Raw genomic sequence first — 26,716 nt, 5'->3', positions numbered from 1 at the left:
CTTTTCTAATCAAAACTGATTTCAAATTTCCTATGGCCAAGCACTTTGGTATTGTGGGAATAGTGATCTTTAAATTTAAGATGTTTTTATGATAGAAAATATAGAAATCCTGTAGTTTTCATGGGGGGGGGGGGCATCAGCCATCAAGACAGCTGTTCACTCTGTATTTTCTACTTTGCAATAGGTCACATGGCCAACATTTCTTCAGAGACCTGCATAGGTCTGACCCTGACAGCATGAATGATAGATAAAGAAGAACCAATCATCAAGATTGAATTCAATGTGGCTGCATTAAGCAGATTTCAAACAATTCTATATTTTACAATGTTAAAATATTGCTTATTTTACAAACTGGTTACTCTGACAATAACCATAAATAAGCATGCAAGAAGAGGGAAAGGATTTTAATTTTGCAAAGGTTGAATACATTCAACAGAAAATACTTCTGGATTACAATCCGGTTGCATTTTCTTTTAATATTGAATATAAATCATTACATCAATTTTCTTCACTGATCATGAGAATCAGCTTGGCACCAGCACCATTATTTGTAGAAAGCCCTTGAAGCTAGGGCTAACAGGACATTTAATGCAAGCAGTATCATTCCCAAGCCCAATTCTATCCTTGGTCCAAATCCACAGACAAGGACTCGGACTGTTTCTTCTTTCTTGAACGAGAGGATAATGAGTCCAAGTGTAGAACCCCAGATCTCCCAAAGTTCATCTAGTTAAGCAATAGCTGGTGTCAAAGTCTGAGACAAAAAATACAAACTTATCTTAAAGGCCATCAAACTGAACAATAGATTTCTCCATTGTTGTATAAACATTTGTATAAATGTTTAAAATGTATAAACACTTGGCTCATAGCTCACCTTATTTTAAGGGAACAATAGGAATTATTCAGTGTTGATAAGACCATAAGATACAGGAGCAGAATGAGGCCACTCAACCCATTGACTCTGTTCTGCCATTCAATTATGGTTGATTTTCTCGCCTTCTCCCCATAACCCTTAACCTCATCTATCAAGAATGCAGAATTCCTTGCCTTAAATACACCCAATGACTTGGCCTGCACAAGCCTCTGTAACAGTGAGTTCCACAGATTCAATATCCTCTGGCTAAAAGAAATCCCCATCATCTCAGTTTTAAAGGGACATCCTTTCATCCTTTTATTCTGAGGACTGTACCACCAGTTCCTTGACATGCTATGGAAACTTAGATACGAGTTTCACTCAAAACACACTGAAATATTTGTGAACATTAGTTGACTCAAGAGATATGGAGACAACAGAGAAAAATGGCATTAAGAAGAACAACCAGCCACGACCTTTGAGATAGGTAGAACAGGTTCAAAAGGCCAAACAGCTGATTCCTGCTCCTATTACTAATATAACAACATTGGGAGTATCAGTATAATAAAAATTGCATTAGTTTGAGGGTGTGACTAACCATCTCAATCCCTAGGTCATTTGGAATGGAAAATGCCACATTTGTCACTTCTATCCTCAAACACATGAGCAAACAACAGCTTACACACTGGAAAGCAATGTAAGCACTTTTCCATGTTTGACTTTAAAATTTCCATACACAGGTACCTTACATTATACATAAGATGCTTCTCTAGGAATGAGCATGCTAGTAGAATCAGCACGAAAAAAAGGTGACTACGGGATGATATATAAAGATCCCTTACTGGCAGCACTGCTGTGCCAGGCATCTATTTGAGGGCTCAGCCTACTACTGGAGTTGTGTAGTAATGAAAATGTTAAAATTATATCATTGCTGCATGACTCAGTGTGAAAAGAACCACTGAGGCAATTTGCAATGCCTGCCTCTGAGAGCTGGTGTTGGGCAGCATGGGACAAGTGGTGTGGCTTTTCAACACACAGATGCCAGACCAAGGAGTCCTTAATGCACATTGGTAAAGCAAGAAAGAGGGGAGTCAGCATCTTCCACCACATCAAAGATGTGATGGGATAGCCAATAGGATCTGTGTAGTCCTTCCATACACAGAGCAGCCTCCACACATTTACCCATTCTCACTGCTGTCAGCCAACATGCTCCTGAGCCTTGCACCTATATGCTATGGCCAGATTGCTTGCTTTCATAGGTACCTCTGCATATTGCTACATGTTTTAGTGTACTCAAGCAAAGTGTTCACCATTTCATCGTTGTGGAGCCATCAACAGAGTGCAGTGGTTCCTGTCAGGCTCCCAGCATAATGTACATGAATGACCTTTCTGAAGTATGGAGAGCACACGCCTGTGTGTTCTCAAATTCCAGGACCAAGACTGTTATAACAAATAAGCACTCAGTGGAGTGGCACTAAGCAGAACTCCAGTGTATCACTTCATATACGCATTTCTAATTTTACAAACCTTGTGTTTTATATCTTCCTATCTTAATTATAACCACTTACTTTGGTTCACACGTTATTTACTCATTTATTTATTTCCTGCTAGGACTATTTACAGTTTACTTTAGGCTTTGCTTATTAAGATGAAATGACATGGTAAAAATAGCTTATGAGAACAACCAGATATATTTGCAAATACAATCAGTGGGCTATGAACTATGGGACAGAAGATAGGATGCATGAAAACAGAACATCTAACATGGAAGGCAAGGAAACATTACAACATGAAGTGGAATGTGGCAAGGGGAGGTCACACCACCAAAAAAGATTAGGTGAAAATGATACTAACCAGAAGGATTTTTATCTGTAACTACTCTAGTTTATCAAAATAATTTAACTATAAAATTACCCAGAACGACTTTAGCTCTAGCTCTCCTAAAAGGAGATCAGAACACCCACAAAATGTTCAAATACATATTTATTTTTAACCTTTAATTTAAATTGTCATTTAAAGTAGTCAAGACTCTTACAAATAAACTATATCAAGTTACCTCTCATTTTTATCAGGAACACCAGCTTTCCCTTCATCTGCTGTCTTACCGCTTGTTTTTTTCTTTTTCTCCCTCTTCTTTTTGCTTAGAAGGTCATCCTGAAAGGAAAAAGAAAAACAAATTACAAGAGACTAAAATTTCCTTTGCAAACTACTACTTTAAAAATATCAACAACTTCTTTGCCAATACATGAGATTTTGCACTGAAGAAAATCTAACATTGTTTCTTGTTATATTAAATTCATTTCCGGTTTAAAATGAAGGACCAACTCTGAAGACAATGTGTACTTCCACAGCTAAATTAGCCATAAGTTAAAGTTATTCAGCTCAGTTTCCTCAAAACCACCACAACCACCTCCACCACAATTTGTTCATTTTTAGTAGTCATCAGTATCAACACATTAAAATATCAAAATGTTCGTAAAACATGCAAAGTTGTAATTTTGCAGCTGGGAAGATGATTAATATATGATTTTATTTTGCAAGAGAACAGGAAAATAATCCATGGGGTGACAAATAAATATTCCTGCGGCTACACTTTGACTATCCATTCAAAGCTTCAGTTCAAATTTATCCAACACCAATCATTAAGAATAGTCACCACAATTAAAAATAGCTTAACTTAAACTGTTCCATTCAGAAAAGGACTGATACAACATAAAACATCAATTAATTTATTTAATATTTATGATACTATCATTAGACAATTAGAAAATCAACAGATTTATCTTCATTTGGGTATCAATGGCTATCCAAAGGGGTCATGGTTCTTCAATTACAACAAAGCAATCCAAAAGTGTCAGGGGCAGAAATGAGTGCAGTCACTATAACTAACGGCAAGGGTTGGGAAGCTGAAAGGTCTGAAGGTAAAAATGTCACATGGACCAGCTGCATGACACCACAGAGTTCTAAAATAAGTAGCTAAAAGAAATTGTGGAGGCATGAATTGTGACCTTTCGAAAATCAATAGATTCTGGGACGCTTCCAGAGGACTACAAATTAGCAAATGTCACTTTACTCTTTAACAAGGTAAGGAGGTAAAGGACAGGAAATTATAGGCCAGTTAGCTTGACTTCAATGCTTGGTCAAGTCGTTAGAATCCATTATTAAGGACGAGGTTTCACAGTCCTTAGGGTAGATGGAGGAGAATTGGTGAACATTGTTTACTAGGATTTTCAGAAGGCTATTGACAAGGTGCCATACGTGAGATGCTGAACATGATCAGAGCACATGGTACTATATAGGAAAGCTACTAGCATAGATAGAAGATTGGCTGACTGGCAGGAGGCAAAGAGTCAGAATAGTAGGGGGCCTTTTCTGGTTGGCTGGCAGGAAGAGAGTTGGGTCCACTACTTTTAAAAATTAAATATTAATAATCAGGATGACAGAATTGATTACTTTATGGTCAGATTTGCGAGCAACACAAAGATACGTGGAGGGGCAGGTAGTATTGAAGAATTATGAAAGCTGCAGGAGTTGCATGGATCAGGAGAATGAACAAAAAAGTAGAAGATTGGAATACAGCATAGGGAAGTATGTGATCATACACTTTGGTAGAAGGAATAAAGGTGTAGAGTATTTTCTAAACTTGGAGCAAATTCAAAAATCTGAGATGCAAAGGGACTTCAGAGTCCTAATGTAGGACTGAAGGTTAAGCCCAAATGAGTATCTTGAAGGTTAAGTCAGTAATAAGGAAGGCATTCACTTTGAGAAGACTAACGTACAAAAGCCAGGATGTAATGCTTGTGAGAATTGTGAGCAGTTTTGAGCCCCATATCTAAGAAAGGACGTGATGGTAATGGAGAGGGTTCACAGGTTTACAAGAATGCGGCTGAGAGAGAAAACAACTCGGTCATGATTTGAATGGTAGAGCAGACTCAATGGGCCAAATGGCCAAATCCTGCTCCCATGTCTTACTGCCTTTTCTAAAAGATAGTAGTGACTGTCTTAGTGCTCCTAATAAATTTAAACTTCCCAAATAGTTCTGAAAGAATATGTGAACCACCCGTCCAAAATGCTGTACATCGATGTACAAATAATTGAGTGTAGCAAAAAATACTCTAGGAATTTGCATATATTCATTGTATACAATGCCTTTGATAGTGATATGGTCCAGCATATAGTATGATCATCACCTCAACATAATGGAAAACTGCTCTGTTCATGTATCACTGAAAACTGTTTATATCATGCAATTCTACGAACCAGTTCTATGTATACTTTAATCAAAAACATGGAACATTCTGCAGATACTGTACAGCATGTAATTATTTTGATATTAAAAATCTTTAAAACTAAAATGTTAAGAGACTCTTTCTAGTACAACACAAACTTTAAAAAGTACACTGGATAGGTGCAGTACAACTTCAAGAATCATTAGAAAGTACAATGAAATTAACAGACTTGTTTGTTCTACTGACACGTTTTAAGAATCTCAAACCCTTTCCCACGCAACACAAGTAGTAAGATTTTGAAAGGAGGGGAGAACAGTCAAGTAAACATTTTGATGCTAGTTGAATGGCATAATTGAGAGGAACAAACTTTAATTACAACATAAACTTTTAAAAGAGAAGTGAAATACTAGATAAAAAGGAAAATTGCCAAGTGCAATTATACCTAAAGGATTGGGAGAGTTTTAAGATACCACAAAGAATGATGAGAAAAAACAGAATTAAAGTAATCCATGACAGATAAATAACAACGAACTGAAAAAGCTTACGTAGGCATGTAACACTGATGTGACCTAAAGAAAAATCTCCTTTAAAAATGTAGAGAAAGTAGTCATTAATTAGCAAACGGAGATTAAATAAATACTTAATTGTTTAAACTCCCTTCCATAAATAATAGGAGACCTAAAATGAAAAACTTGAGTGGGGGCAGCAGAGGATTGTGAATCAACAAGAAAATATCTGAATCAGTGGAATTAAAAATGATAATTCCATCAGACCTGATCACCAAGAACTTACAAATATATTGTAAATGAACAGTGAATGCACACCAAGGAATTCTTAAGATTTTAAGAGTGAACCCTGCATTTTGATATACCCACGCTCATGGAAAGGAAATCTATTGTCCTTAACCTATTTGTTACTCCAAAGTTACAGCAAAGAGATGTACTTAAAACCATCTTCTGAAGAGGCTAACAAGGCAGTTACTTCAAAGAAATGAACAATAAGTGCTGGCTCTGTGAGTGACACCCAAATTCTAAGAGCATAAAAAATATTCACATTATGATTGTTAAGATCAACTCTTGAATAGCTTGTGGGTCATTTCACAGGACAGTTACCTTATTACTGTGGGCCTAATATTACATATAGGCAGACAACTTCTACCTTAGGAACAAGGAGTACTTTTAACTGGTAGCTGCAAGACTTCAAAACTTGGAATTATTAACTTATTATTTAATTATTTATGGTTTTATATTGCTATATTTCTACACTGTTCTTGGTTGGTGCGACTGTAACGAAATCCAATTTCCCTTGGTATCAATAAAGTATGTATGTCTGTCTGTCTGTAGTGATCAAAGCTAGCATTTAACTTCCGGCTTCTTCCCTCTACCCTTTCAGTTCAGGTGGAGGGTCTTGGTCCAAAATTGTGACAGTTTATTTCTTTCCACTGATGCTATTGAGGTGCTGAGTTCCTCTATCATTTTGACTGTTTTTACTACAGAGTTTCTCTTTCACGATTAAATGTCCAAGATGAGGAACAGACCATTAGCATAGGCCTCTGAGTTAAAAATTTAATTACTTTTCTATGAAACTTCCAGTAGAGAGCTTGTTGGAATCCATGATTACAAACTAGCCAAAATCCATTTCCGAAAGTCACAATTGGGTTGAACGGGTTTGGAAGAAGGGAATTATGTGGAACAAATCTATTAACACACCTCAGAGTAAAACTGGAAGAGTTAGTATAGATGAAATCAATGGAATTTAAAAGGAGGTCACTCACATACTCCAGTGATGCTGAGGTCAAGAAGGTTGAGAGCTTCAAGCTTCTGGGAGAAAACATAATGTGTTGTGTTCTATCTACATTGATGTCACAGCCAAGAGAGCTCACCAACACCTCTACTTCCTTAGGAGGCTAAAGAAAGTTGGCATGGCCCAGTCAAATCTTACAAAATTTTAATCGAAACTCCATAGAAACCATTCTATCTGGATGCATCATGGTAACTGCTCTGCCTATGACTGCAAGAAACTGCAGAAATGCAAACACAGTTCAGTACATCATGGAAACTAACCACATCTCCATGGACTATCTACACTTCTTATTGCCTGGTAACGTAAACAGCATAATTAAAAACCCCACCGAATCTGCATGTTGCCTCTTCTCTACCCACCTCCATAAGACAGAAGATACAAAAAGCCTGAAAGCATGATCACAAGGCTCAAGAACTACTGAACAGTCCCCTAATATGACAAGATGGACTCTTGACTTTACAATCTACATAGTCATGGTCTTGCACCTTATTATCTGCCTGAACTGCACCCTCTCTGCAGCACCTTGTGCATTCTGTTATTGTATTCCCTTGTACTAACTCAACACAGAAAAGGCCACAGACTCCACAGCCTCCTGCAACTTCCTGTCGTCTATCACGCAGGTCTTAGACAACGGCAAGTGAGAGAATCTGAAGCAGCCACTGACCCTGGACGAGCTGACTGGCTCATCCACTCCTTTGAGTCGGGTAAGACTCCCGGAAGCGATGGCCTACTGGTCGAGTTGTATTCGGCTCTGTGGAACCGGATGGGCCCCGACCTGCTGGAAGTCTACAACGCTACGCTCCTGGCAGGCAGCATGTCAGAAGCCATGAGGAAGGGCATCATCACCCTCATCTACAAGCAGAAAGGGGAGAGGGAAGACATTAGAAATAGGAGGCCTATCTCACTCCTGAATGTGGACTACAAGATCCTGTCCAAGGCTATCGCCAACAGGGTCAAGTCTGCACTGGAGCAGGTGATCCATCCAGACCAAACCTGTGCTGTACCGGGCAGGAAGATCTTGGACAGCCTTGCACTGCTGAGGGACACCATCGCCTACGTGCAGGACAGGGGGGTGGATGCCTGCCTGGTCAGCTTGGACCAGGAGAAAGCTTTCGACAGGATATCGCACACGTACATGGTGGATGTACTATCCAAAATGGGATTTGGGGAGAGTATCCGGAATTGGATCAAACTGCTCTACACGGACATCTCCAGGTCAATGGGTAGGAAACAGACAGCCTCCCCAACAGGTCTGGAGTCAGGCAGGGCTGCCCTCTCTCCCGTCTTGTTTGTGTGCTGCACAGAACCCTTTGCCGAAGCCATCAGGAGGGATGAGGGCATAAGGGGGGTGATGCTGCCAGGCTGTGGAGGGACCCAAGTCAAAACCTCTCTGTACGTGGACGACATCATCATCTTCTGCTCTGATCCAAGGTCAGTTCTCAGGTGATCAACATCTGCGAACAGTTCGAGCAGGCGTCGGGGGCCAGGGTCAACTGCACGAAGAGCGAAGCCATGCTCTTTGGCAACTGGCCCAACCGACCCAGCGTCCCCTTCACCATCAGGGCTGATCATGTGAAGGTGTTGGGGATCTGGTTCGGAGGAGCCAAGGTGTGCAACAAGAACTGGCAGGAGCGGACTGCCAAGGTCAAACAGAAACTGGGGCTGTGGGGAGGACGCTCCCTATCGATAGCGGGCAAGAACCTGGTCATCAAGTGTGAGGTGCTGTCAGGGCTGCTGTACTTGGTGCAGGTGTGGCCAGTCCCCCACTCCATCAGCTCGGAAATCACCCGAGCCGTCTTCAGATTCGTTTGGGGATCCAAGATGGAGCGGGTCAGACAGACCACCATGCACAAGTCGCTGGACAACGGGGGCAAAAACTTCCCCAATGTTGCCCTCACCCTGATGGCCAGCTTCGTGTGTGGCTGCATCAGGTTGTGTTTGGATCCCAGGTACATGGGCACCAAGTACCACTATGTGCCCAGGTTCTACCTGTCGCCCTGGCTACGAAGGATGGGTCTGGCCCCTTTCCCACACAACACCCCTATCAGCTGGTCATTGACACCACACCTGTCCTTCGTAGAGAAGTTCTTTCAGGTCAACGCCTTTGACCACAGGGCCATCAGGTAGTGGTCAGCACGTAAGGTCCTGCAGGCACTGCAGGAGAAGGACGTAATGGACACAGTGGGGTGGTTCCCTGAGCAGACCGTCCAGTTCATCTGGCAAAATGCCTCATTGCCAGACCTCACCAACAGGCACCAAGACCTTGCCTGGCTGGTGGTGAGAGGGGCCCTCCCAGTCTGATCCCTCCTGTATGCCCGGAATGTCATCTCCACACCCCTTTGCCCACGGGAGGACTGCAGTGAGGAGGAGTTGGTGACCCACCTCTTTGCACACTGTGGGTTCGCCGAGAAGGTGTGGAGGAGGATGGAAGGGGCAGTGTCGAGGTTCATCCCCAGCAGCTGTGTGACAGAGGACTCTCTGATCTACGGGCTGTTCCTGGGGATGCACACTGAGACCAAAATCCGGTGCTGCTGGCAGATCATCAACTCGGTGAAAGACGTTCGTTGGTCGGACCGAAACTTGATGGTCTACCAGCACACGGAGATGTCTGTGGGGGAATGCTGCCGACTGGCACATTTTCGGCTGCATGAGTACGTGCTGAGGGACGCACTCAAACTTGGAGCAGCCACCACAAGGGCCCGGTGGGGAAGGACCACAGTCTAGGGTTCTCCCCCTGTGGGAGTTGAGGGGTAGTGGGGTTGGGGGTATACCCCCTGAATGTAAATATGAAAGAACAGAGTGCCACGTGGGTGGTGAAAATTTTGAAAATGTAAAGACAGTAATGGAAAAAACTGTAAAGAAATGAAAGTCATTGAATGGTGTATATAATTTTATTTTTGAATAAAGTATATTTTGTTTAATAAAACAACTCAACGCACCACTGTAATGAAATGATCCATAGAGTTTTTTTTTACTGTACTTCAGTACATCCGACAATAATAAACCCAATTTAAAATGTCAACGAACAGATTAGCAAACACTTAACATTGTGGGATTTCTCCAAAGCATTAAGATGGCTGGATGGAAAATTAATATTTTCTAGCTGGTAGGCTACAAAAAAAAATCAGCTTAAAGATCAGTGCTCGGGCTTAGAACCTTGCCAAGTGAATGGTCAAGGTCAAGATTGCACTGGGTTCCATTCTAATAAAACATTCAAACTCAGGTCAAGTTGGCATGTGCTGGCTTGGCTCAGGCCAGAAAAAGCTTAAGCTTTTTCATGGAAAACTCTTAAAATATGGAAAACTACTATAAAAGAATATAATCTAAAGGGTGATATTGCAATTCTTAAACGGTGTGCATATGACTCGGATTTTACATCAAAGAAATTGAATACTAGATTTAAGGACTGGACAGCTAAAGGAATAACAGTTCTTTGCAACATAATGAAAGAAGGAACGCTGTTCAGTTTTGAAATGCTTAAAGAGAAACACTTATTAGAAAAACAAGATTTTTATTGGTATTTACAGATGCAACCATATGTTAATAAGATGCTTAAAAAATGTAACCAAGGCAAGTACATGCTTGATAAAGCTATTTAGAAAAGCATATAATTCAGATAATGATAGTAGAATCATTTCAAGCATGTATAAGGGGTTGACAAATCTTAAAACACATTCGACCATACATTAAAACAAAATGGGAGAAGGAAGGAGGTATAATTATATCTGAGGAAGAATGGACAACAATATGGAGATATCAATGGAAGTATACCAGTTCACAGAAATGGAGGGAGTTTGGATGGAAAAACTTGATAAGATATTTTATTACACCCTCTCAGAAATCCCATTATAATAGTAACCTCCCTGTTTGCTGGAGAAATTGTGGAAATCAAAATGCAAATCATTACCATATTTTTTGGGACTGCCCTGTTGTCAAAAACTATTGGAGTGGGATACACAATGCCCTACAAGACATCTTTAAATGTGAAATACCCTTAGAGAGTAAGACCATATATTTTGGATATATACCTCAAGAATGGTTGAAAAGAGATAAATATTTAATGAATATGCTGTTGGTGGCTGGTAAAAAGACTCTTACTAGGAAATGGTTATCACAGGAGAGCCCAACTTTAAATACATGGATGGAAATTACAATGGACATTTACAAAATGGAGAAGGTAACAGCATCTGTTAATCATAAGCTGGAACAATTTGATTCATACTGGGAAAAATGGTTTAACTACATAATGCCTCATAGGCCTGATTTTATTCTCAGAAATCAATGAATACGTTGTAAAAAAAGATCACTCCCTACCTGTACATAGTTCTTCCCTTTTGCTTGTTTTTTCTTCCACTCCTTTCTATAAGTATATCCTCAGATAAATACTTTGTGGAGATTTGTGATATATATGGTTGTATGATATATATGTATAATGTCCGAAATACATCGTATGGAAACGTTTGTTTGATGATGAACTTCAATAAAAAAAATTATAAAAAAGGAAAACTAAGGTGAATCTACTACTCTGCAGAGCTCCAACATGGAAAACAGTTTTAAAAAAAAGAGAAACTTCTGAAATGCAGATTTACAGAAGATATTGGATTGCAAAATGCTATGCCACCAAGTTTTTAAACCATACTTTGTCCATGGAAAACAGCAGAGTACAGCACAGGAACAGACTCATTTGCTCAGGATGGTACATGTTCTACATTCCTCCATCCCCTGCCTGTCCAAGTGCCTCTGAAAAGTAACAATTGTATTACTCCACTGGCAGCATTTTCCAACACCTACGACTCTCTGGGTAAAAGAAACATGCCTCGTAAATCTCCTTTAAGCTTCCCCCTCATTTTCAAACTATACCCTCTCATACTTGATTTTTCCACTCCAGGAGAAAATGTCTTATTAATAAAGCTGATAAGGGTGAAATTAATGGAATTCAATAGTATTCAACCTCCACCCTTCCCAAATTTGATTTGAAATGTGTTGGGAAAGATGTTTCTTGTTTGGAGACAGCATCAGGCAAGATCTCAAGTGCTTGATTATAGTTGGTTGCTGGTGGTATGTAAACTGTGGTCAGGATTATGGAGAACTCTCTAGGTAAATACAATGGACGACATTTGACTATTAGATCTTCAAGGTGGGGGAAACACGTTAGACAAAACCACTACATCAGAGCTCCACCAAGACTTTGTCATGAAACACACACCTTTTGCCTTTTCTGAATCAGCTATTCAGTCCATATGGAAAATCTACGCAATTTAGATTCCTTTATGCGCTAGTAGCAAAAGATGTGTGCCCGTACACACGCACAATCTTAATGGGTATATTGCTGCTCAATCTGTTCAGTATACAAAATCCAGTTATCTATTATATAGTCAAACTTAGAAACATAGAAAACTTGCAACACAATACAGGCCCTTCAGCCAACAATGCTGTGCCAAACATGTACTTACTTTAGAAACTACCTCGTGTTACCCATAGCCCACTATTTTTCTAAGCTTCATGTACCTATCCAGGAGCCTCTTAAAAGACTCTATTGTATCCACCTCCAGCACAGTCACTTGGCAGCCCATTCCATGCACTCACCCCTCTCTGTATAAAAAAAACTTACCCCTGACATCTCCTCTGTACCTACTTTCAAGCACCTTAAAACTGTGTCCTCTTGTGTTAGCCATTTCAGGCCTGGGGAAAAAGCCTGACTATCCATGCAATCAATGTCTCTCATCACCTTATACATTTCTATCAGGTCACCTCTCATCCTCCACCACTCCAAGGAGAATAGACCGAGTTCACTCAACCTGTTCTCGTAATGCATGATCCCCAATCCAGGCCACATGCTTGTAAATCTTTCTCTGTGCCCTTTCTATAGTTTCCATGTCCTTCCTGTAGTGAGGTGACAGAACTGAGCACAGTACTCTAAGTGGGGGCTGACCAGGGTCCTGTATAGCTGTAACATTACCTCTTGGCTCTTGAACTAAATCCCTCGGTTGATGAAGGTAAATCCACCGTATGTCTTCTTAACCAGAGTCAACCTGCGCAGCAGCTTTTGAGTGTCCTATGGACTTGAAGCTCAAGATCCCACTGATCCTCCACACTACCAAGAGTCTTACCATTAATACTATATTCTGCCATCATATTTGACCTTCCAAAATGAACCACTTCACACTTATCGGGTTGAACTCCATCTGCCACTTCTCATCCCAGTTCTGCATCCTATCAATGTCCCGCTGTAATCTCTGCAGTCCTCCACACTACCCACAACATCCCCAACCTTTCTATCATCAGCACATTTACTAACCCATCCCTCCACTTCCTCATCCAGGTCATTTATAAAAAGCGTAAAAAGAAGGGGTCTCAGAACAAATTCCTGATGCACACCATTGGTCACCGATCTCCATGCAGGATATGATCTGTCTACAACCATTCTTTGCCTTCTGTGGGCAAGCCAGTTCTGGATCCACAAAGCAAGGTCCCCTTGGATCCCATGCCTCCTTACTTTCTCAATAAGCCTTGCAAGGGGTACCTTATCAAATGCCTTGCTGAAATCCATATACACTACATCTACTTCTCTACCTTCATCAATGTGTTTAGTCACATCCTCAGAAAATTCAATCAGGCTTGTAAGGCACGACCTGCCTTTCACAAAGCCATGCTGACTATTCCTAATCAGATTATGCTTCTCCAAATGTTCATAAATCCTGTCTCTCAGGATCTTGTCCATCAACTTACCAACCACTGAAGCAAGATTCACTGATCTATATAATTTCCTGGGCTATCTCTACTCCCTTTCATGAATTATGGAACAACATCTGCAACCCTCCAATCCTCCAGAACCGCTCCTTTCCCCATTGATGATGCTGGTACAGTACACAGTAAAAATGAAACGATGTTCCTCCAGGTCCCTGGTGCTACATGAAACAACACAAAACTACACTGGACTATGTGAGACAACTCAAGGCTACACTAGATTATGTAAAACAACACAAAAAATACACTATACTACAGATCTACACAGGACTAAATAAAGTGCACAAAATACTGCAGGTACAATAATAAACAAACAATAAACAAGACAGTAGAGAACAAATTTCAACATAATAATTGCATCACTGCCTGATTAGAGTATGGGAAATGCTCTAATTAACACAGCAGCACTGGGCCCAGAAATAACATGATGTCTTTAGTCCAGATTTCTCATAATATACCAAATTGAGAAATATCACATTGCTTTTCAACAACTGTAACATACTTTGAGCAAACTCTAAGGGTGGGTTAGCAAGAATTGAGGTGATTACATGATCATTGTAACTGTGGTTCAAATACTTCTAAATAATTCATTTCCCTCAGCTGTCTCCTTGCTACCAAGCACCCACCTTTATCTTTGTCACACCCTTAGTTACTCCAAAATAGTCTATCCTTTTATTCCTTCTACCAAACAGTATGCGGCTCCAGGGGTAGTGATAGTCGAAGGGTTGCAGTGGGGATGAGCTCCCACTACTAAACAACTGTTCTTCATGGTGTGCATCTCAAATACCCTCTGACAACCAAGTCCAACTCCTGGCCTTCACGTGTAGCATAGTTATTATGCCCGGCAGAGCTGTCTCATTGACAGGAGAAGGGGCAAAGGCGGACCACTGGCGCCTTAAAACCAGTTGCTTTGGGCAGATAGGGCTCGTTAACCACAGATGGTAGCTCACCTAGGAGAGGGAAAACTCCGATTTCAAACCTCTGCTGCCTTGCGGCTATACCCGCTCACAGGAAAGGCTTTGGGCGTAAACCCCGAAGAAAAATCCGGAGTCGGAGTCCCGAAGGCAGCTGACTGCTGTACCCGGCAACTCCTGCGTTGCTGCTGGCACCAAACTGTACCGACTTTCATCGTTCCTTTGGACCCGTCATCAGCATGGAGAGGGGGGGGTCCCACTGCATGGGCAACAGACGGATCTTCACATCAACTCTGCCCTGGCTTGTGCCCTGGAGAAGCCACTCCCAGTGACTACCAGAGGCTCATTACCCATGGTCAACCACGACCGGAGGCCACAAAGTGTATGCTCATGCACTCTATTCCATCTGCCACTACGTTGCCCATTCTCTAATCTGTCTAAGACTCTCTGCAGATTTCCTGCTTCCTCAACATCAACTGCTCCTTCATCTATCTTTGTATCATCCACAATCTTGCCCACAAAGCCATTAAGGTAGCCTGAAGGTTAACTTGTCGGTAGAGTCAGTGGTGAGGAACACAAATGCAATGTTAGCATTAAAGGATCACCCATGATCAAAAGGCAGAGCGGACCTGATGGGCCAGATGGCCTAGTTCGGCTCCTATGTCATATTAATTCTATCCCAACAATAAGGTTGATCAATTTCCTCTCTTGCCTTTCTCAATAACCTATGATAAAGCCCATTAGCCCCTGAGAGCATATCCACCTTAATATTCTTCAGGAGATCCAAAGCCACTTATATCTAGTTTCAATATGCCCCAGAATATCAGCATGCCCCTCTGTGATATCACTATTCTACATGTCCTTAACACTGGTGAATACCAATGCAAGGTACTCATTTAATATCTCACCTGCATAAATTCCCTCCTTTGCCCTCAAGTGGTCCTACCCCTTTCCCAGCTACCCTAGTTTTAATGCACAAATAAAATTTCTCGGTATTCTCCTCCATTCTACTAGATAAGGACAATTCGTAGCCCCTTTTAGCTCTCCTCTCTCCCTGTTCAAGTTCTTCCCTGCTTGATTTCTATTCAAGAAGCCGACCCAATCTCAGCTTCTTAAATCTTACATACACTTCCTTTTTCTCTTTTGCTAAACTTGTAGCATCACTTGTCCAGGCAAGGATGATTTGTAATAATTATTGTAGAAGTCTTCTGGCACTGAAAATATTGATCATCCTTTTTCAAACAAATCAATAGCATATCCAAGACTGTTATTTTTACAAGAATCAGAATGGGTCAGATGTGGAAAACTACCTAAGCTTTATGTAAATTCATGTTGGCTGGGTTGGATCAAGTTTTAATCTCTTGCTGGATTCTGCTTACCGATATGGGTTATAAATAATCTAGGTGAGAAGACTGAATACAATACATAAAGCTGTGTGGAGAACATCGGCTTGATCAAGGTGTGAAAATTAAGGTTTAAAACAAATCAGAAAAGCAAGATTTTATTCGTAAAAACCAGTGAGGTACTAGGTAAGGTGGAATGTTGAGGTACCCAAGTGACTCTCAGATCCCTCCAAATACATGTATATTTCTATTAAAAATTATTAAAATTCAATGGCATATGATATTCTGAAGGCAACCTTAAAATAAAAGTATTTATATACTTTAACAGCATTCGATATACTGTTCAACATTACCAATACATCAACCTTTTTGTATGGACCTCTGAAAATGGGAAGACATCCTAACTTTGTTGGGTAAAGCTTTATGGACACAGATCTATTTTCAGATTACTAACAATGAGTAAAAATGTTTTAAATTCTTACAACACCATGGTCTGCCTTTGTTGATGTCAACTTACCAATTGTTTCTCAAAGTAAATTGACCAAACCACAGCATAATGGCCCACAGTCAGAATAATGAAAAGCAGCAATGAAAGTTCCACATTACTCATCTTCCTCACTCTCCGATAGTAGAAAACAGGTTGGCGCCAATCTGGTAATCCTTTCTCTAAAATCTCATTATACCTGAAAGAAATAAATATAATACAATCTAAACACAAAATAGTTGTAAAATCATATTTCAAAAACTCTTGGTCTATTTCGCAGTTCATTATAATTTAATTCTGTATGCTATCACCTATGATATAGAACTTGTCATAAAAAATAGATTACTCCGCACCTCCTCTTCAAACCAGAAATTAGTTGTTCTGTACCATTAAAAATACTAATTGCAGTAATATTTTGCTTTTAAGATGTACGAGGGGTGATTGATAAGTTCATGGCCTAAGATAGAAAGAGTCAATTTTAGAAAACCTAGCAGATTAGGTTTCCTACATTTACACTTAGTGCAGCAGTCATGGAGCATACGGATCCCTTCTTTGTAGAAGTCGGCATCTTGGAACTCCAGAAGTGGTCCACATAACAGGAAATGAGTTATTAACTTCAAACTTTCTGCATTTTCACTCAGAGTTGAGCTGCACGTGCATGTAACGAGAGCTGTATATCTCCTTCTACCTTAGGCTACAAACTTATCAATCACCCCTGCTGTGGACAGCTTCTACAAAGAAGGGATCCGTATGCTCCATGACCACTGGACTAAGTGTGTACACGTAGGAGAGGACTATGTTGTTGTGCTAGGTTTAATGTGCTACAAATGTGCTAGGTTTTCTAAAACTGAGTCCTTCTACCTTAGGCCACGAACATATCAATCACCCCCATATATTGTCATTTGCATATTTTAAATTATCACATTAACTGCACGTGACAAACAATAGAAAACAGATAAATTCTTGCTTTATTTTCAGAATTCAAATGAGACTGTAAATGTTGCAATTGAAATCAACAAACAGAACACTAGATGAACTCAGTGGGTCAAGCAGCAACTGTGGAGCCAAAAGTTGAAGTTGACATTTTGGGTTAACTCATAGATATTACTTGATTCACCAAGTTATTCCAGAGTCCTGTTTATTGTTCTTCATTTTATCCTGCAATATTACAAGCATATCAAAAGGAGGAACAAACTAAATGCAGCTCTATTTGCTGGGCACATGGAATATATTAAATATAGTATAGTCTTAACTCAAACCAAAGCACAAGCAAGCTACTTCAGTGAATGACTAAATTTGCAACAGCACTTGATAGCATGAAATGCGTAATTAATGAATGCAGATTGTTAAATGAGTACATAACCTGACTGAGTCCATGCATTATCTAGGGTAGTCCTATTTATACATTTGTCCACAACTCTAGAAAAGACAAAGTTGTTTCTACCAATTCTGAAAAAGTTGAGACAAAAAATATCATGACCAAATGATTCATAACTTTTTTTCCAAGGTCAATTTGACTATTACAAGACAGTTGCAAGAGGATGTCCTGCAACACAAGGTACGTACACAAAATAAAATGCACCTTGTGGTTGCATCCCATTTGTGTTCATTGTTTATGTGGTCCATATTAATTTTCCTTTACCTATGTATATTTACTAAATTTTGAAGTTGCACTTGGACCACTGAATTACCCAAATTACTAGGCCATTGTAGAGGATAGTCAAGAGACTACCATACCGTTGTGTCTCAAATCATGTAGTTCAAACGAAATAAAGATTCCACTAGAGGACAATAGTGAAGCCACTGGAGATAAGACAGGAGTAAGCAAAATATTGGAAGAGATCATTGGTGGACAAAATTTTTTATTGTAATGGAATGGCTAGAGCTTACTGTAGACATATATGGAGAGACCAACAGCTCTCTTGTAATATAACCACAAAATGCTGTTTTAACTTTTCAGACCAAGACCCTTCATCAGATCTCAGCCTTAAATATAGACACTTTTTTTTAAAATGTAGATGCTGCCAGGTATGCTGAGTTCCTCCAGCATTTTGTGTGCATTACTCTGGATTTCCAGCATCAGCAGAATATTTTCTGTTTATCATATACTTTACTTACTTGGCACAAATGCCAATTAAAGAGACAAGACAAGACAAGTCAATTGTCATTAATTCCAGGATACCCAAATTTTTGTTTTAAATATGGACACACAGGTGCAGGAGTTCTTGCCTACTATCTTTTTCTCACCACTCAATGGTTCCAGTCTACAACTGTAGAATTGCACCACATACTCACCCTTATTAACAATTCCTGTCCGCAGCCACACACTAACCACATTCCCAGTTCCTGCCACAGACTGCATGCCTAACTACGTTTCTGGTTCCTGGCTCCGGATGCACACTTAACCAAGTTCCTGAACTTGGCTGTGTACATAACCACATTCCCAACCCTTAGTTTCAAGTACATACCAAACAATTCTCTGACCTTGGCCACATACAGCCATCTGAATTCCAAGAAAAATACAGGAAGCAACTCCAGTCAGAATAACTAACCTTCTTCAACCCAACTAGAGCCTTTGACAAAATTAGTGGAACACTGTTCTCAAATTTTGAAGTTCAAAACAAACTTATTATCATTTCCATTTTTAATTTTTTTATTGATTTAAAAATATATAAAGACAAATACAAATCAGAAGAGAAGTTATATCAAATTACATATTCCAATGGAAGTACAAACAACAAGTGTACACTGTCAAAGTCATTTATAGTATAATATTGAGCTCCTCAATATCCACAACTCCTCTTAACAATACAAAAAAAAGATCAAAAATTGCCATTATTAAGAAAAAGAAAAAAACAAAACCACTAAACTAACCTAAAACAAAAAGACTGGGCATTCCATTTGAGGATATAATTACAAAAAAGGGGGGAAATCCTTCTGGTCAAATCTGAAAAGTCATGGAGAAGAAAAAAAGATTACCTAAAAAAAAAAGAAAATTTAAATCATATGAAAATATTGAATGAAAGGTCGCCAGGTTTGCTCAAATTCAAAAGGTGTATCAAACGTCCGACTTCTAATTTTCTCCAAGCTTAAACACGACATAATGGAGGAGAGCCAAAATAAAAAAGCAGCAGTAGGTGTATTAGGATCTTTCCAATACAACAAAATAGCTCTCCCAGCCAATGAAGTTGAAAAAGCTATAATACATTGAGCGGAAGCAGAAACATTTCCTGCTTCCTTCGGAGTGATCCCAAAAATTGCTGTAAGTGAATTAGGTTGTAGGTCCAAACCTATGACTTCTGGACAACTTTCTGAAAACATCTCTCCAAAACTTATTTATTTTTTTTAAACAAACTTATTATCAAAAAGTGCAGATGTGGACATGAGGCTAGGTTTAGATCAGCCATGTGATCTCCTGGACCAGGTTTCGATAGCCTGGATGGATCGGAGAGGAATTTTCCAGATTTTTTCTCCTCAATTGGCAAATCGTTTCCCCCCCCCCCCGGGTGATCACATGGGTTTGGGCGGGGTGAATAATAAAATAAAATGGGCGGCATGGTGCCCTGTTGGTTGGCACTGTTGCCTTGTGGGATTCGGTGAAAACTAGAGTTAAGATTGGATCAGCCATGATCTTGTTGAATGGCGGAGCAGGCTTGAGGGGCCGATTGGCCTACTCCTGCTCCTATCTCTTATATTCTTATGTTCTTATGTATGTCATCATATGCTACCAAGATTCATTTTCTTGCATTCACAGTAGAACAAAGAAATACAACAGAATGAATGAAAATAGCAAGCAATCTGCAAAAGAAACTGTCCAAATACAAAAGAAAAACAATAAATAAATAAATAACACTGCAAACACAAGTCATAAACAAGTCCACAGGTTATGGAATCAGTTTAGTGTTGAACTGAGCGAAGTTATCCATGCTGATTCAGGAGCCTGATGTGGGTCAAATCAAAGGTGGTGACGAATCAGCATCTGGGGAAGATTGAAAATCTGGCTGAGTGGTGCCACAAAAACAACCTTTAACTCAATGTCAGCAAGACCAAGGAGCAGATACATTGACTTCATGTGGAGAAAATGGTAGGTCCACAAGCCAGTCTTCATCAGGGAATCAGAAGTGGAGAGTGGTCAGCAACTTTAATTTCCTCAGTATTATCATTTAAAAGGACCTGTCTCGAGTCCAGCATACAAGTGCAATTACAAAGAAAGCACAGCAGCACCACTATTTCCTTAGCAGTTTGAGAAGACTCAGCACGAAATCTAAAATGTTGACAAGCTTCCATAGATATGTGATGGAATGTATATTTACTGACTGCATCACAGGAACACCAATACCCTTGAATGGAAATTCCTACAAAAATTAGTGGATACATCGTGGGTATCATTGAGAACATCTACATGGAGCATTGTTGCAGGGAAGGAGCATCCATCACTAGGGACCCCCACCACCAGGGCATACTCTTCTTCTCACTGCTGCCACCAGGAAGGTAGTACAGAAGCCTGAGGACTCACACCACCAGGTTTATCAAGAATAGATTTTAAACCACTCAACCATCAGATTCTTGAACCAGAAAGAATAACTTGACTCATCTTCACTTGCTCCATCACTGAACTGTTCCCAACAGCTATGGATTCACTTTCCAGGACTCATCTCATGGTCTTGATATTTATTGCTTATTTATTTATTATTATTGTCTTTGGTGGGCATTGGTGTTTCCATACCAGGCCCTGAAGCAACCAGTTAGGATACTCTGCACTTTGAAAACATTCTAGATGATTTGTGGAATCAGTGCAAACTTCTAAGAAAGTAGAGGCGCTGCTGTGTCTTCTTTGCTGCTCCCAAAAACAGATCCTTTGAAATGACAAAGTCAGAGGAATTGTAAGTTACTGATCCCCTCCATCTCCAATCCCCTGACAACTGGCTTTAGACACTCAAATTTTTCTTCCTGTAGTCAATAACCAAATGATTTTAAGACTATAAGACATCGATCTAGTAGTAGAAATTGGCCATTTGGCTCATTAAGTCTGTTCCACCATTTCATCATGGCTGATCCATATTACTTCTCAGACCAATATCCTACCTTCCACCCTCCCCCCCTCCCTTCATACCCTGATCAATCAAGAATCAACCTCTGTCTTAAATATACATGAAGGCTTGGCTTCTACAGCTACCTCTGGCAACAAATTCCACAGATTCACCACTCTCTGGGGAAAGAAATTTCTCATCTCCATTCTAAAAGGACGCCCCTCAATTCTGAGAGTGTGTCCTTTGGTCTTAGACTCTCCACCTCTGGAAACATTCTCTCCACATCGTATCTATCAAGACCTTTCACCATTCAATAGGTTTCAATTAAATCCCTCCCCCCACTCTAAATTCCAGTGAGCCCAGGGCCACAGCCATCAAACGCACCTCATATGGTAACCCTTTATTCCTGGTCTCATTCTCATGAACCTCCTTTCAGCCCTCTCCATTGTCAGCTTATCCTTTCTTAGATAAGAGGCAAAACTGCTCACAATGCTCCAAGTGAGGTCTCACTAGTGCCTTATAAAGCTTCAGCGTTACATCTTGCCTTTATATTCCAGTCCTCTAGAAAGGAATGCTAACATAGCATTTGCCTTCCTCACCACTGACTTAACCTTCAGGTTAATCTAAGGAATCTTTCACAAGAATTCCCAAGTTAATTTCTACCAACAATTTTTGAATTTTCTCCCTGTTTAGAAAAGAATCTAAGCTTTTATTCCTTCTACCAAAGCACACGATAATACACTTCCTGACTCTATTGATCTGCCACTTCTTTGGTGATTCTCCTATTCTGTCTAAGACCTTCTACAGCCTCCCTGCTTCTTCAGAACTATCTCAGTATTGTTCACAAACTTGCCACAAAGCCATCAATTCCATCATTCAAATTATTAACTTACAATGTAAAAAGTGGTCCCAATACCCACCCCTATGGAATACTAGTCACCAGTAGCCAATAAGAAAGGGTTTCCTTTATTCCCACTCTGCCTCCTGCCTTTCAGCCAATGCTTTATTCATGCTAGTATATGCCCTGTAATACTATGGGTTATCTTGCCAAGCAGCCCCATATGCAACACCTTGTCAAAGGCCTTCTGAAAATGACTTCTTTGTCTATCCTGTTTGTTATTTCCTCAAAGAATCCCAGCAGATTTGTCAGGTAAGATTTCCCCTCAGTAGATTTTAGCCTACTTAATTATGTGCCTCCAAGTACCCCAAAACTTCATCCTTTAATAATCAACCCCAACATCTTCCCAACCAGAGTTCAGACTAAGTGGCCTGTAATTTCCTTTCTTCTGCCCCCCTTCCTTCTTGACAAGTGGAGTGAAATTTGCAATTTTCCAGTCCCCCAAAACTATGCCAGAATCTAGTGATTATTAAAAAATCATTACTAATGTCTCCACAATCTCTTCAACTACCACTTTCAGAACCCTTGAAGTGTAGTCCATCTGGTAGATGTGACTTATCCACCTTCAGACCTTTCTGCTTCCCAAGCACCTTCCCCATAGCAACTGCACTCACTTCTGCCCCCCTGAAACTTGAACTTGAGTTTGAGTGGATTTTTTTTTATCCTTTATATATGGAGTTGTTGTCTGCTGATATGAGGGTAGATTTAGTTTCATCTTTCCCTTTTCCCAGCCTATCCTTGGCTGAGGTGGTCTTTTTTCTCCCTCTTGGGTGGGGGGTGGGAGGTCTTTTTCTAAATCTTATGTTTCTTATATCAGTTTTTTTCAGTTTTTTCATTTGGGCTGATTTTGAACTACAAAAATGTCCGCGATGTTGTCACTTCCGGGTCCGCTCCTTATTTTTGTTCCTCTTCCGGGTGCATGAGTTCATAATTTGGTTAACCCTTTATTTACCAAAGGGTTGATTTCAGAAATATGGCTCAGAACATTAAATTTGTCTCTTGGAATACTAATGGCTTAAACCATCCGATTAAACGGAAAAAGATTTTCAAAGTATTCCAAAGACTTAATGCTCATATTATTTTTGTACAACAAACTCATGTGAGGAAAGAGGACAATTATCGCTTTTTTAGGTTTTGGAGGGGATCAACAGTATCATTCAAATTCGAATTCCAAAGTAAAGGGAGTTTCAATTCTTATTGACTCCTCTATTGCATTTGTCCAACATGATATCTTTTCGGATCCGGATGGTAGATTTTTGTTAATTATTGGCTTACTTTTTAACAAAAAGGTTGCTAAGGTTAATGTTTGTGCTCCAAATGTGGATTGTCCTGATTTTTTTAAGTCCTTATTTACTTCTCTACCTAATCTGAATGAATAAGTTAATAATGGGTGGTGACTTTAATTGTTGTTTAAATCCTTTGATGGACAAATCCATATCTACTCAGACTTTACCCAATAAGTCGGCCACTTGTATTAACTCTTTTTTGAATGATAATGGAATTTTTGATATTTGGAGATTTCGGCATTCTAAGGACAAAGAGTTTTCTTTTTTTCTCACATGTTTATCATTCCTACTCCAGAATTGATTATTTTTTTATTGACTCTTGTTTTATTCCAACGGTAATTGGTTGTAATTATGATATTATAGCCATCTCTGACCATGCCCCATTAAAACTTTCTATTAAATTTACGGATACAGCTTCTAATGCTAGACAATGGCGATTTGATTCTACCTTACTGCAAGATCCGGATTTTATTAAATTTATGAAGGAACAGATCAATTTCTTCTTTTCAACTAATTCCACGGATGATATTTCTTGCGGAACACTTTGGGACACTTTTAAAGCATACATACGTGGACAGATTATCTCTTACTCTGTTGGTCTGAGAAAACGCATTAAGAAGGAAACACTTTTATTGGTTGATAAAATTAAAGAGATTGACAAGAAATATTCGATCACTCCTAGTAAGGAGCTTTACAAACAAAGGGTTGAACTTCAAACGGAACATAGTTTATTACTTACATCTCCGATTGAAAATCAATTAATGAAAACCAGATCTGATTTTTATATACATAGTGATAAATCGGGTAAACTGTTAGCTAGTCAATTGAAGAATGCTTTGGTTAAACGTCAAATTACTAAGATCTGTCAGCAGAATGGAGATTTGACAGTTAACCATGATGAGATAAATAAATCATTTCAAGATTTTTATACCTCCCTGTATCATTCTGAATTCCCTCATAATCGTAATACCACGTGTGATTTTCTTGGGAAATTGAATTTTCCAAAATTATCATCAGATGATCTTTCAATATTCGAAACTCCTATTACGGATGCAGAAATTAAAGGGGTTATTTCCTCCATGAATTCTGGGAAAGCACCAGGTCCAGATGGGTATACAGTAGAATTTTAAAAAATTTTTCCACTACTCTTTCTCCTTGGTTATGCAGGGTTTTTGAAGAAGCAATTAGATTGGGCAATTTGTCACAATATTTTTATAGAGCTTCCATTTCTTTAATATTGAAGAAAGATAAAGACCCTACTGACTGCGCATCCTATAGACCAATATCTTTATTGAATGTAGATTCCAAGATCTTTTCCAAGTTACTGGCATCCAGGTTGGAGAAGGTATTACCCCAAATTATTTCAGAAGATCAAAGCGGTTTTTATTAAAAATCGCTATTCTTTTTTCAATGTTTGGAGATTATTGAATATTGTTTATACTCCTTCACATAGCACTTCAGAATGTGTTATTTCATTAGATGCGGAGAAAGCACCTGATAGAGCTGAATGGCCATACTTATTTAAGGTGCTGGAGAAGTTTAATTTTAGTCCGACATTCATTTCCTGGATTAAACTGATATATCATACTCCAGTAGCCTCGGAGCTTACTAACAATCAAAGATCTCCCTTTTTTCGTTTATTTCGGGGCACTAGACAAGGCTGTCCTCTTAGTCCATTATTATTTGATATTGCTTTAGAACCCTTGGCAATTGCTATCAGAGAATCACAGAATATTTCTGGCATCAATCGTGGGACAGATATACATAAGTTATCATTATATGCAGATGATGCAAATATATGCAAATCCATTCCTGCAGTTTTATCATTGTTGGCTCAATTTAGTGATTTTTCCAGGTATAAATTAAATCTTAATAAGAGTGAATTGTTTCCTCTAAATAGACAGGTTCCAATTTATGGAAATTTACCTTTTAAATTAGTTAATGACTCTTATTTACTTAGGGATTAAAATCACAAAAAAAACAATAAAGACTTATTTAAGGTTAATTTTTTACCCTTAATCGATCAGATTAAATGTTTGTTTACTAAGTGGTCACCACTATCTTTATTTCTGATAGGTCGGATTAATGCTATTAAGATGGTTATTTTATCCAAGTTTTTATATACATTTCAAACGGTACCAATTTTTATTCTGAAATCTTTTTTTGCTAATGTTGATTCAAAAATTTCCATGTATATGGCAGAATAAAAATCCTAGGTTAGGTAAAATATATTTACAGAAGGCAAGGAAGGAAGGAAGGTGGATTGGCATTGCCTAATTTTAGATTTTATTATTGGGCAGTTAATATCCGATATTTGATATGTTGGTTAAAGGATTGGGATATATCTTTTAGCCCTCATTGGGTGAGCCTGGAAATTAAACAAGGATTTGCATTGGGTTCTATTTTAGGGACTTCCCTTCCCTTTGCTCTTTCTAAATTGCCGAAACGAATTGTCAACCCAATAGTTAAACATACTTTACGTATATGGTTTCAATTTCGGAAATTTTTTGGGTTGACTCGTTTGTTTTAAATATTCCTATTGTATCCAATTGCTTTTTTTATCCTTCTATTATAGACCAAGCTTATTCAGCTTGGAAGACTAAAGGATTACTACGATTTTCCGGTTTATTTTTGGATAATTGTTTTATGTCTTTTGAGCAATTATCTAATAAATATAATTTGCCTAGATTTCATTTTTTTTTTAGATATTTACAGATTAGAAATTTCTTAAATACTGTACTTCCTATTTTTCCAAATTTTGTGTCTTCAGGTATTTTAGAGAATTTGTTTGAACTAAACCCTTTTCAGAAAGGGCTAATATCAAAACTTTACTATATAATTATGAAGATACATTCAGAGCCCTATTATAAGACTAAAAATGACTGGGAAAGAGAACTTAACCTTACTATTCCTATTAAGAATTGGGATAAAATTCTTCAATTAGTTAATACATCATCTATATGTGCTAAACATTAATTAATACAGTTTAAAGTTGTGCACAGGGCTCATATGTCCAAGGATAAATTGGCTCAATTTTATTCCAATATAAATCCTATTTGTGACAGATGTCATTCTGAGATATGGTCTTTAACCCATATGTTCTGGTCGTGTCCGCTTTTGAAAAAATATTGG

General features: G+C 39.0%; 1 protein-coding gene across 2 annotated transcripts in view; it reads right to left on the bottom strand.

The window, feature by feature from the left end:
• dnajc1 (DnaJ (Hsp40) homolog, subfamily C, member 1) overlaps positions 1-26,716 on the bottom strand; it is a 193,264-nt gene that overhangs the window by 106,746 nt on the left and 59,802 nt on the right. For both annotated transcript variants that reach the window (XM_059972107.1, XM_059972108.1), the window contains exons 4-5: positions 16,404-16,569; positions 2,907-3,004 (exon numbers count right to left, since the gene is read on the bottom strand). In XM_059972107.1, coding sequence (XP_059828090.1) covers positions 2,907-3,004; positions 16,404-16,569 — 264 coding nt within the window. The remainder of the gene's footprint in view (positions 1-2,906; positions 3,005-16,403; positions 16,570-26,716) is intronic.

Source organism: Hypanus sabinus, chromosome 6 (genome assembly GCF_030144855.1).
Source record: "Hypanus sabinus isolate sHypSab1 chromosome 6, sHypSab1.hap1, whole genome shotgun sequence".
Lineage (NCBI taxonomy): Eukaryota > Metazoa > Chordata > Chondrichthyes > Myliobatiformes > Dasyatidae > Hypanus > Hypanus sabinus.
This window is presented reverse-complemented; position numbering and strand designations above follow the sequence as displayed.